Source organism: Dipodomys ordii, unplaced genomic scaffold (assembly GCF_000151885.1).
Source record: "Dipodomys ordii isolate 6190 unplaced genomic scaffold, Dord_2.0 Scaffold63, whole genome shotgun sequence".
Taxonomy (NCBI): Eukaryota; Metazoa; Chordata; class Mammalia; order Rodentia; family Heteromyidae; genus Dipodomys; species Dipodomys ordii.
The window spans coordinates 9,204,732-9,217,669 of NW_012267279.1; the positions used below are offsets into that span (position 1 = coordinate 9,204,732).

The window sequence follows — 12,938 nt, forward strand, 5'->3', positions numbered from 1 at the left end:
CTCTTAAAATTTTTTTTATTGTAAAGGTGATGTACAGAGGGATTACAGTTACATAAATCAGGTAAAGAGCACACTTCTTTTTGGACAATGTCACCCCTTACTTCATCTTTTCCTCCTGTATTCACCCATAAGTTGTATAGCTCATTTTCTAGTGAGTCTAGTGAGTACCGTTGCTGCATTTGTTTACCCTTTGTCCCTCTATTTCTGCAGAGTAAGAGTATTTTTTAATTAATTTACTTATTGTTATTATAGAGGTGATGTACAGAGAGATTATAATTACTTGAGTCAAGTAATGAATATATTTCCTTTTGTACAGTGTCTGCTGTTCCCTCATTCTTTCCCAGTCCCTCCCTCCCATCTACCCCCAAGTTGTATAGTTCACTTTCATCCCTGTCTAGTGAGCTCCACTGCTACACATTTGACCATTTTTCCCTCCCCCTTCTTGAAGATATACATGTGAAAGAGTTTTTTGTTTTGGCAAGTCCTGGGGCTTGAACTCAGGGCCTGGGCACTGTCCCTAAGATTCTTTTGCTCAAGGCTAGCACTTCACTTGAGCCACAGTACCACTTCTGGCTTTTTCTGTGTATGTGTACTGAGGAATCAATCCCAGGGCTTCATGCATTCTGGGCAAGCATTCTACCACTAAGCCACATTCCCAGTCCCGAAAGAATATTTCTTTTTTTTTTTTTTTGGGGGGGGGTGGTCTGGTCGTGCGGCCTGAAGGCTAGCGCTCTACCACTTGAGCCACAGTGCCACTTCTGGCTTTTTTCTTTTTGCTTATGTGGTGCTGAGGAATCGAACCCAGGGCCTCAGGCATGCAAGGCAAGCACTCTACCACTGAGCCACCTTCCCAGCTCTGAAAGAGTATTTCTTTCTTTCTTTCTTTTTTTTTTTTGTCAGTCGTGGGGCTTGAACTCTGGGCCTGGGCGCTGTCCCTCAGCTCTTCAGCTCAAGGCGAGCGCTCTACCACTTGAGCTACAGCGCCACTTCCTGTTTTCTGGTGGTTTATTGGAGATAGGAGTCTCATGGTCTTTCCTGCCTGGGCTGGCTTTGAACCGAGATCCTCAGATCTCAGCCTCCTGAGTAGCTAGGATTACAGGCGTGAGCCACCAGCGCCCCGCTTGAAAGAGTATTTCTTAAAGCTAATTCTTCACAAGCATTTAGACCATGGCCTGCTGTTTAGAAGGAACTCATATAGTTGTTTAATTATGTAATTTTTTTGTATATATTTTTATTGTAAAAATACTGTACAGAGGGGTTACAGTTACATGAGTAAGGTAATGAGTACATTTCCTATCAAGCATTGTTACCTCCTCCTTTGTAATTATGTAATTTTTTTGCTGTTGATTTTTCTGTTTTCTTTTTTTTAATCAATCTCAATTTCTCCATTCACATAGTTGTTACTGTTGTTCTTTTTTTATTTTTCTCACATGCTGGGTCTCAGGGTCTGTTGTGCTAAGCAAGTGCTCTACCAGTGAATTATACCTCCAGCAATTTATAATATTCTATACTTGTTACTTTTTGTCTGTTTTTAAATGAGAGTAGTGTAATTACAGAAACAGGATCAGCTTATATTCAGTATTCAGCCACCAGGTTTTCTCAATCATATTAGGACCATAGTTTTAGACCAAACATTCTTTTTAGTGCGTACAATTTTCTATATTATGGCATCAGTACGTATGAGAGGAGTTTTTTTTTCTTTTTTCCTTTGGAGTTCTTGGTTGGAACAGATCTTACTAATAAAAAAAACATAGTAATTGGGAGCTGGGAAGGTGGCTCAGTGGTAGAGCACTTGCCTTGCATGCCTGAGGCCCTGGGTTCGATTCCTCAGCACCACATAAGAAAAAAGCCGGAAGTGGCGCTGTGGCAAGTGGTAGAGTGCTAGCGTTGAGCTGAGGGACAGTGCCCAAGCCCAGAGTTCAGGCCCCACGACCAGACCAAAAAACAAAAACAAACAAAAACTAGATAAAAATAAACAAAAAATATAAATAAATAAATAAAATTTAACAATGTAAATAAACAAAATTTAACAATGTAGACAAAGAAAATACCCAGGAAAATGAGTAAATCTCTAAGAGATTTGATTTTGAATTCAGGTTTATAGAGCATCTTCAGCAAAGAATTGTTGATTTTAGAGATGTGACAAGACAAAGGAAAAAGATTTTGAGTCTCTAGGAGTAGCAAATGGTGGGAAGACAGATAAATGGTAGAGGAAGTCTCCTTGGTAAAAGTTCCTCATGTAGATTTGAGGTACTGGCTGGTAAAAGTCTGTCAAGAAACAAAATTAGGTAGAGCGCTAGCCTTGAGCTGAAGAGCTGAGGGACAGCGCTCAGGCCCAGAGATCAAGCCCCACGATCGACAAAAAAAAGAAAAGAAAAAAGAGAAAGACAAAAAATTAGCTAGATACTGGTGGTTTACGCCTGTAATTCTGGCCATTCAGGAGGCTGGGTTCTGACAGATTAAAGCCAGCCTGGTAGGAAAGTCTGTGAGACTCTGATCTCCAATTAACCACCAAAATAAAGGCCAGATGTACAACTGTGACTCAAGTGGTAGGTACAGTGCTAGCAGAGAGAGAGAGAGAGACAGAGACAGAGAGACAGACAGAGAGACAGAGACAGAGAGACAGAGACAGAGAGACAGACAGAGAGAGGAGTGGCGCAGAGTAGGGAGCATCCGGAGGACTGGAGGGACCTGGTCTGGGGTCTGCCGGGCAGGGGCAGGGACGGGGGGGAAGGCGGGGCGTGTGGCTTGTGCCTAACCTGGGCGGGGTCCGGGCGTACCGGATCGGAAACGGGGCGGAGCACGGGCGGAGCTATGGGCTCGGGGCGGGGCTAGAGAGCGCACGGAAGCTCTAGTGGGCGAGGACTGCGGGGACCTGGAGGCAGGCTGTCTGCAGCGCTCGGGGAGGCCATGGTGCGCTTCGCTCCCGAGCTGGTCTCGTCCTCGCTGGGGCTGGGGCTGCTTCTGTGCAGCTGGGGGTGCCTTGCGAGCGCCGAGTCGCGGGCCCCGCCGGAGAAGATCGGTAGGCCAGAAGGGGATGGCGCGGGCGGGGCGCTGGTCTCAGAGCCGAGACCCAAATCGGGACTACTGGGCGCACCGGGCTCGCCGCGGAGGATCCCATTTGGGGTGGCTTTCCATCTTCTTACGGGCAGGATCGTACTTTCCCTGCGGTGGATTGATGCCTGCTTTGGGGCCTGATGGGAGTAAGGACCAAGTGTCCCTACAGCCCCAGGCCTTTGTGAGGCCAATTCTAGCTGGTCCAGGAGCACCAGGCCGCTCCCACTGGGCAGGGATATCTAATGCCCGCACACCCTGCACGCCCAGCAAGCGCAAACAAGCCCACCCGGGCTGATCCCTTGACTGGTTGGAACCACACTCTCCTATCTCGGCTGTACCGGGATCGGTTCACAGAGGCCTCAGGCGTGCAGGGTTTTTTTTTTTTTTCCTCCCCCAGGGCTGCTGTAACTACCACAACCATCTCTGAGCTTTCTCCTTTCTCTCGCCTTGCATTGTTGCTTCCTGCTCCCCCTTCTCTCCAATTAAAGCTGTGCCCTTAGGGATCATTAATTCCACATTGGGTCCATACTGAGACAAAGAACAAAGCTAGGCGAACATGGCGGCCACTTTATTTAAAATGCGTACCAGAACCGTCCAGCAAGAGGGGTGTGCAGGTACCTTTGGTGCCTCCACAAAGACCCGTGAGAATCTTGGACATCTGAGTAAAAAAAAATGATAATGAATGTCAGTTTGTAATTTAAATCTACTACCTCTTTTGACTGGGAAGAGGGACTGTCCACATTCAGAGAGTTCTGTCTTCAGCCCAGAAGTCTTCCTTCCCCCAGGGTTGCCTAATTGTGGGTTGTAGTCTTGAGTAACCTCTATTATTAGTTAATGATCTTTCAAAAACAAACCCCACACTGGAGAGAGGGAAAAAAAAAAAGAAAACTTCCTTTTCCCCTCTCCTCTTTCAGCAATTGTTGGAGCTGGAATTGGAGGCACTTCAGCAGCCTATTATCTTCGGCAAAAATTTGGGAAAGATGTGAAAATTGATGTGTTTGAAAGAGAAGTGGTTGGAGGTCGTCTGGCCACTTTGTCGGTTCAAGGACATGACTATGAGGCTGGAGGGTCAGTCATCCATCCTTTAAATCTGCACATGAAGCGTTTTGTCAAAGACCTGGGTATGTAATTTTGGTTAGAGTTAAGCAGATTTCTGTGTGACAGTTACCATAGTTTTCCCATTCAGAGAATTGAAACTTTTCTGTTTCATTAATTGTATTTTTATGGAGAAGTTGTTCAAAAGTGTTGTCTTTACTGTTCAGTTAGCAGTCATACTGGCTTCATTGGAAGCCATTCTTCTGTAATGGGACACTGGGTATCTGGCTCTTCAGTTATCTGGAATTACAGACATGGGGGAGGGGTTGGGGATGGTTGCTGTTGGGTTTGTACTGAAAAATCAGAGTTTTGAGCAGAAACCTTCGAGTGCTTGTTTTAGGGCTGAGAAAATGAGATGCTAGGAAAGCCTAGTTTAAAGTCATTCACACAGCTATGCCTACAAACGTGTGCCCAGCACTGGGGAGGTCTGACTGTTGCCCTGCCAGCAGAGGAGCTGGACAGGTTACAAAGGAAGTATAGCAGGCCTCGGCAGGCCCTTTCCTCTGGGAATAATGTGTAATTTTGGCCTCCTTCCAGTAGCCTGAAATGTCCAGTTTTGCAAAGCAAGATATAAAATTGGAAAGGGAGTGCCTCTTTTCTCCCTCATCTGCCTTCTACATTGCTTGTGGACATTTCCATGTTCTCCATGGCTAAGAATAGGAGGTCTAATTTGATACATCTGTGTGATCTTGTGACCCATCTTGTAGCACATCTGCTTTTGGATAGTTCAGTGAGTGTAAGTGTATCACTGTTCTAAAGATAGAGTGTCTTCTGAGGTCTGAGGAGAGCCCCAAATCCACTTACCTACCCTTGCTCTGTTTTTGCAGGCCTTTCTACTATTCCAGCTTCTGGGGGCTTAATGGGAGTGTACAATGGAGAGAATCTGGTATTTGAAGAGAGCAGCTGGTTTATAATCAACATGATTAAACTCGTTTGGCGTTATGGATTTCAGTCCCTTCGAATGCATATGTGGGTAGAAGATGTGTTAGACAAATTTATGAGGTAATTTTTTTCCTTTCATTTAACCTATGATTTTTTTTTTTTGGTGAAGTTTTGGAATTTTCTTGGAGCAGTTCTCTACCTAACTGCCAGCCCTTTTCATAAGATATTAAACAAAATGCCTTGTAGAAAACATGCAGACCAGGGCTGGCATAGTGGCTCGTGACTGTAATTTCCCAAGAATTTAAACTTAATTTGTTACCACTACTATCCTAGGTAGGAAGAATTCAGGTGGCAGTTTTTCATATTTTTCCCTTCTCTCTTTTTTTGTTCTGGTCCTAGGGATTGAACTCGGGGGGCCTGGGTGCTGTCCCTTAGCTTCTTTTGCTCAAGGTTAGTGCTGTACTTCTTGTGCCACAGCTCCACTTCCAGGTTTTTTTTTTTTTTAGTGGAAATAAGAATCTTGCAGATTTTCCTGCTTAGGCTATCTTTGAACTGTGATCATCAGCTCTCAGCCTCCTGATTAGATAGGATAACAGGCATGAGCCACCAGCCCCTAGCTTTCTCTTTCCTTTTTGAAGTGCTGAATATTAAACTCAGGGTCTTGTACATAGTAGGCAAATGCTCCACCTCTGAGCTATGTCTTCATTCTAATGCTGACAATTTTTGCCAATGTTCTCATTGCTTTCATGGAGCAACAGATGATTAGAGGTCCTCACCTACCATTCTGGATAAATTCCAAGGTTCTCTTATTATTTTACTTTTCTGGATGTCTGCTTTAATTGCACTGGCCTGACTTTCTTGAAGATGCTAGGCAGGTTTCTTCTGTATAGTCTTTACCCTCTCACTCTTAGATGTTTGTGTGAACTCAATCTTTATATCCTTACATTCTTCACCTTTATCAGATGTGACCTTCTTTTCTCAGGTCAAATTTTTTTTTAAACCATCTTCTTTTTTTTTTTTGTCGGTCGTGGGGCTTGAACTCTGGGCCTGGGCGCTGTCCCTCAGCTCTTCAGCTCAAGGCGAGCGCTCTACCACTTGAGCTACAGCGCCACTTCCGGTTTTTTGGTGGTTTATTGGAGATAGGAGTCTCATGGTCTTTCCTGCCCGGGCTGGCTTTGAACCGCGATCCTCAGATCTCAGCCTCCTGAGTATCTAGGATTACAGGCGTGAGCCACCAGCGCCCTGCTAAACCATCTTCTTGAACATTGTAACCTTCCAACTTCATGCATTGCTAGACTTGAACTCAGGGACCAGGCACTGTCCTAAGATTTTGTGCTCAAGGCTAGCACTCAACCACTTGAGCCACAGCTCCACTTCTAGCTTTTTGGTGGTTAATTGGAGTCTCACAAATTTTCTTACCCAGGCGGGCTTCAAACCACAATCCTCAGATCTTAGCCTGCTGAGCTAGGCTTACAAGCATGAGCCACTGGTGCCCAGGTTAATTAATTTTTATTAATACTACCTGCACTATAGCTTATTTGCACTTAATTAATTTTTTATTGCTTCTTTCCTCAGTTACAACACAAACTTTCTGTGGTTAGTGATTGTTTTTATCTCTGTGGTGTTGACTTCTCTATCCTTACTAGACCATTGCCTGACTCAAAGACATTGTTCCATAAATGTTTCTTAAATAGATTAAATGAATAAATGTTGAGAGTTATACAAATGTCATCTGAGAAGAAAAAGACTGTATAGGCAATCTAACTAGCAGAAAGTACTGGCTAATTATATGTCTTATTTTGGTAATATTTATTCTAGTTCATCTGGTCTTTTTTTTTTTTTTTGGTTGTGGGGCTTGAACTCTGGGCCAAGGTGCTGTCCCTGAGATTTTCAACTAGTTCTCTACCACTTGAGCCATAGTGCCTCTTCTGGCTTTTTCTGTGTATCTGATACTGAGGAATCAAACCTGGGCCTTCATGCATGTTAGGCAAGCAGTCTAACTAGGCCACATTCCTAGCCCCTGCATCTGGTCTTATGCAACAGTTACAACACTGTTTATACGGGGTTTGTGTCTGGTCTTGTCTCCTCCGGCAGACCTTTTTTTTTTTTTTTTGAGTCTGGTCGTGGGGCCTGAACTCTGGGCCTGGGCGCTATCCCTCAGCTCTTCAGCTCAAGGCTAGTGCTCTACCACTTGAGCTACAGCGCCACTTCCGGCTCTTTTCTTTTTGCTTATGTGGGGCTGAGGAATCGAACCCAGGGCCTCATGCATGCAAGGCAAACACTCTACCACTGAGCCACCTTCCCAGCCCCCAGCAGACCTTTTTTTAAGTGACTTGATTAAATGAGGCTGCAGCTGAGTCAGGAGGAGATAGGGAATATGTGTCTTTTTTTTTGTTTGTTTTTGTAGGTTATTTAATGGGCTGCTATCATTGTCAGTTATTGAGTTGGCTATTATAGGTAGTATTGAAATGGTTATAGCATTGTCCCTTATTTTTTTTTTTTTAAGACAGTTTTCTTTAGAAAGAGCCTCCATGTAAAACACTTCTCCTGTGACTACTGAGAGGGATCTGTCTTTTACATGTTTTCCTTCCTTTGTTTCACCTAGTTGCCTGTTGGGCATAACTGTTAGCTTCTTTATTGTATTTTATTTTATTTTTTGGGTCTGGTCGTGGGGCCTGAACTCTGGGCCTGGGTGCTGTCCCTCAGCTCTTCAGCTCTACCACTTGAGCCACAGCACCACTTCCGGCTTTTTTCTTTTTGCTTATGTGGTGTTGAGGAATCCAACTCAGGACCTCATGCATGCAAGGCAAGCGCTCTACCACTGAGCCACCTTCTCAACCCATCTGTTAGCTTCTTCTACTACTTGCAACCTGAAAAGTTATGTATTGAACCACTACCTGCACTAATTTTTCTAACTGTTGTTGTTGTTTGTTTTTTTTCTTTCCTGCTCTTGGGGCTTGACTCTGGTAGGCCTTGGCGCTGTCCCTGAGCTTCTTTTGCTTAAGGCTAATGCTCTACACCACCACTTCCGGCTTTTTATGAGTAGTTTATTGGAGATAGGACTCTCATGGACTTTCTTGCCTGTCTGTCTTCGAACCACAATCCTTAATCTCAGCCTCCTGAGTAGCTAGGATTACCGGTGTGAGCCACTGGTGCCCAGCTACATCAAAATGTTTTATCAAACCCATAAAGTGCAGAGAAATAGGGATGTTTTCTGAAAAGCCTATATGAAGTGATATACAAGTACTGAGCAAATGCCATTGATGCTAAGTTTTGTAGACTTTTGGAGATATTGCCATTCCTGTTACCAGGAAGTTAGGACTTTGCAGTGTAGGTGAGACTCAGGTTTCCTCAAAGAAGGGTAATTGTTCCAAGCTTGCAGTGGGAAGTGTATTTCAAAGGTAAGGAAGAACTCCTACAGAGCTGTGAGACTATATGTAAAGCATATATAGATCAGATTGAGCATGTATTGGATCAGGTGTGAGTGTGTGTGCGTGCACGCGCGTGCGCATATACGCATGCCTTCTAATTGTCATGTTACCTTTACACAAACCCTTTTACTTGAACTGTGTTTCTTTGCAATTAGGATAAAGGTTTTTTTTTTATACTTGATATGCTTCACTTTAACACCCACAATTATTCTTTTTTTCCTCCCAAAATTTTCTTTCTCTTCTCTTTTTACTGTCAGACTAGATGCTCCAGACTTTAAATATTTAGTTGTGAAAATTAGTAGGATAAATAGATGACAAAGTAGAAGTATTTTCGAGCTTTTGGGAGAATCATAAATACTTGAAAGAAAAGTAACCAGAATCAAGTAATCAGTTACTCATTTTACTTGTATGAGACTCAATCCTGACACAATCAAATGAGTAGAATGGAGAAACAAGAGATTGGTAAGGTTTCCTACTTGAGAGAGAAGCAGAATGGAGAAATGAAAAATCTTTAAGCTTTGGGACTAATTGAACTGAGATAACACATTCAGTATTTGGAATGGCCAATTATTTTTTGTTATATTTCAGATAGATAAAACCTGGTGGAAACATAAATGTAATTTTAGACATGACCTAAGGTTATTAGAAGATAGAAAGAATGAGAACAGGACATACCCATTGCTGTTTTGTTTTTTTTTTTGCTTGGTTGTGGGGCTTGAACTCTGGGCTTGGGCACTGTCCCTCAGCTCTTCAGCTCAAGGCGAGCGCTCTATCATTTGAGCTACAGCACCATTTCTGGTCTTCGAGTGGTTTATTTCTCACGGACTTTCTTGCCCAGGCTGGCTTTGAACCGAGATCCTCAGATCTCAGCCTCCTTGGTAGCTAGGATTGCACGTGTGAGCCACCAGCGCCTGGCATACCCATTGCTTTGAAGGTGCTCCTAGGGACTGTATTAATACAAAAAAAAAGAAGACTGCATATAGAGAACAGGAGACTTCTAAGCAAGTGGAGGGAGAGGGTGAGCCAGGAGCTTTTGCGAGATCTAGGAAGGTGGTGATTGAGCTGTGTCTCACACCATAGGTAAAAACACATGCTAAAGAAACATGAGATTCAGTTTGATTCTTTTTATCAGACAAAGTCTTTCAGTACAGCCCAGCTAGACCCAGAACTGGAAATCTTCCTGCCTCATCCTTTCAGTGTGGGAATTGCAGGTGATTGCCCCCATATCTGGCATCAGTATGATTTTATTTATTTATTTTTGGTTGGTTGTGGGGCTTAACTCAGGTCCTGGGCACTGTCTTTGAGTTCTTTTGTTCAAGTCTTATGCTTTACCACTTTGAGCCATAGTGCCACTTCTGGTTTTTGAGTGGTTAATTGGAGATAAGAGTCTCACAAGGACTTTTCTGCCCAGGCTGGCTTTGAAGGCTGATCCTCACATCTCAGCTTCCTAAGTAGCTCGGATTACAAGTGTGAGCCACTGGCACCTAGCTTAGTTTGATTCTTAAGCTGTTGTATATCCTCTTTACATGTCTTCTTTCCGTTTATCTAACCTGATATTTTACGGCCATTTCTTTTCTTTTCAAAAGGATTTACCGCTACCAGTCTCATGACTATGCCTTCAGTAGTGTAGAAAAGCTACTACATGCCATCGGAGGAGATGACTACCTTGTACTGGTTAATCAAACACTTCAAGAAAACTTGCAGAAAGCCGGCTTCTCTGAGAAATTCCTCAGTGAAATGATTGCTCCTATTATGAGGATCAATTTTGGCCAAAGCACAGATCTCAACGCCTTTGTGGGTAAGCCTAGGCTTGGAAAACTATTGAACATTATACACAGAGGGACTTAGTTAACATTATGGTGACTTCTGACTTTAGGTTGAAAAATTTCTTTCTCATAATCTCATATTATATACTTTTAGACAAGTATTTTTTCAGGGAGGGGGGTCTTTTACTAGTTTTTACTAGCTCAGTGCTGTAATCTGGGCAAGATTTTTTACCTCTAAAAGTCATTTGGGCAGTGTCTCGAACATTTGGAGTAGAGCATTTAATTGAGAAGGGAGAGTGGGTAGAGGGTTATATATAAAGTCAGAATTATAACATTTTTCCTCCTGCCAACAGGAGCAGTATCAATGACTGCTGCTGATTCGAACCTTTGGGCTGTGGAAGGTGGCAATAAAGTTGTTTGTTCACGGCTCATTCAGGCATCCAAAGCCAATCTTATATCTGGCTCAGTATTATCTGTAGAAGATAAAACAAAGACTAAGCAGAGAGGTGAGTTTGAATTTTTATGGTTCCTAGTTGCGTCTGCAGAAAAGATTGCTTAGGGAGAAAAACTTGTCGTCTGGCATCTAGGATTCAGTTCTAGATGATTGAACTTTAAATTGTTTGTGTTCTGCTTTGTAAAAATATTCCCAAATGTGCTCAAGTGCAGTGGCATGACTCTTTGGATATAAACTATAAACTATTTTCATACTCAAAAGAAAATATGTAAGCTGGGTGCTGGTGGCTCACGCCTGTAATCCTAGATACTCAGGAGATCTGAGGATCCCGGTTCAAAGCCAGCCTGGGCAGGAGAGACTGTGAGATTCCTATCTCCAATAAACCACCAGAAAACCGGAAGTGGTGCTGTAGCTCAAGTGGTAGAGCACTCGCCTAGAGCTGAAGAGCTGAAGGACAGTGTCCAGGCCCAGAGTTCAAGCCCCACGACCGACCAAAAAAAAAAAAAAAATGTAGTTGCTAACATTAGGCACTTGCCTTCAGTGTGTAAAATTGGATGAGGCAGTATCTTAAGGTATAAATCTCCCATTTTAGAATTGTAGAGAAATATTACAAGTTATAGAATTATTTTTAGAAATTGTAAAAATGTAGTTTCTGTAGTTAGAAACACTAAGAAATGTATGCTTCCTTATTTCTGTAGGAAATCCCACAAAAATGTATGAAGTGGTCTATAAAAGTGGATCTGAGACCAAATCGGATTTTTATGACATTGTCTTGGTGGCCACTCCATTGAGTCAAAAGATAGCCAATATAGCTTTCCTCAACTTTGATCCTCCAATTGAAGAATTCCACCAGAATTACCAACAAATAGTGACAACTTTTGTTAAAGGTGAATTGAATTCAACTCTATTCAGCTCCAGAGCCAAAGATCAGTTTGGTCTTTCTACTGTTTTAATCACCGATAATTCAGATATGTTCATCAACAGTCTTGGAATTGTGAACTCTGTCAAAGGAAAAGAACATCCTCCACCATCAACAGATGGAACACAAGTTTGGAAGACCTTTTCCCGAGAAATTCTTACTAAAGAACAAATTACAACGCTCTTCTTGTCCTATGATTATGCGGTGAGGAAGCCATGGCTTGCCTATCCTTACTACACCCCCCCGGAGAAGTGCCCTCCCATCCTCCTGCACGATCAGCTCTATTACCTCAATGGCATAGAGAGTGCAGCAAGTGCCATGGAAATGAGTGCCATTGCAGGCTACAATGCTGCTCTGCTTGCCTATCACCGTTGGAATGGCCACACGCACATGATTGACCAAGACAACTTGTATGAGAAACTAAAATCGGAGCTGTGAATGACACTCTCTTTCCCCCCTCTGCTTCCCACTGAGTATCACTGGCAAGAAAAGCAAAATTTGAGCAAAGGTTTTACAATCAGTTATTCTGCCATTATAATTGTTCAACAAAGCAATGCCTACGGATCCTAGATGATACAGGGTTCAAAGGATAACTCTTAGCCCATCTCCACAACTGAACTGTTCTTTTAATTTTTTTTTTCCTTTGGGTCCGGTCGTGGGGCCTGAACTCTGGGCCTGGGCACTGTCCCTTAGCTCTTCAGCTCAAGGCGAGCGCTTTACCACTTGAACCACAGCACCACTTCTGACTTTTTTCTTTTTGCTTATGTGGTGCTGAGGAATCGAACCCCGGGCTTCAGGCATGCAAGGCAAGCACTCTACCACTGAGCCACCTTCCCAGCCCCTGAACTGTTCTTTTAATATCCATGGGTAGTGATTTCCGAGATTGTCTCATCATAAAAATCACCTGGGGTTGATAAAAATGGACTTTCAGGCTTACTGTTGGAAATTCTGATTGTGTAGGTTGGATATAGGGCTCTGGTTTTGTTTAAAACTAGAGTAGTTTAAGATGAACACTTGAGTAACTTAAAATACCTTAGGATGGGACCAATTAGTTTATAGCTGGAATGATCTTTAATTAGGTAAAATGACTCTTAACACTTGATTTTTTTTTTTAAAGCTTGGCTATCAGTAATTTATAACTTTTTTTTTTTTTTTTGCCAGTACTAGGGTCTGAACTCAGAGACTGGGCACTGTCCCTGAGCTTCTTTAGTTCAAAGCTAGTACTCTACCACTTGAGCCACAGTGCTACTTCTGGCTTTTTCTGTTTATGTGGTACTGAGGAATTGAACCCAGGGCTTCATGCATGCTAGGCAAGCACTCTACCACTAGGCCAC

General features: G+C 43.0%; 1 protein-coding gene across 1 annotated transcript; it reads left to right on the forward strand.

Annotated features, from left to right (window-relative positions):
* Window positions 1–2,874: 2,874 nt before the first annotated feature.
* Window positions 2,875–12,271, forward strand: Pcyox1 (prenylcysteine oxidase 1). Its single transcript, XM_013022582.1, has 6 exons — window positions 2,875–3,022; window positions 3,972–4,178; window positions 4,980–5,154; window positions 10,052–10,263; window positions 10,585–10,737; window positions 11,384–12,271. The coding sequence occupies exons 1-6, from the start codon at window positions 2,911–2,913 to the stop codon at window positions 12,040–12,042; spliced, it is 1,518 nt and encodes a 505-aa protein (XP_012878036.1). The 5' UTR covers window positions 2,875–2,910; the 3' UTR covers window positions 12,043–12,271.
* Window positions 12,272–12,938: the final 667 nt, after the last annotated feature.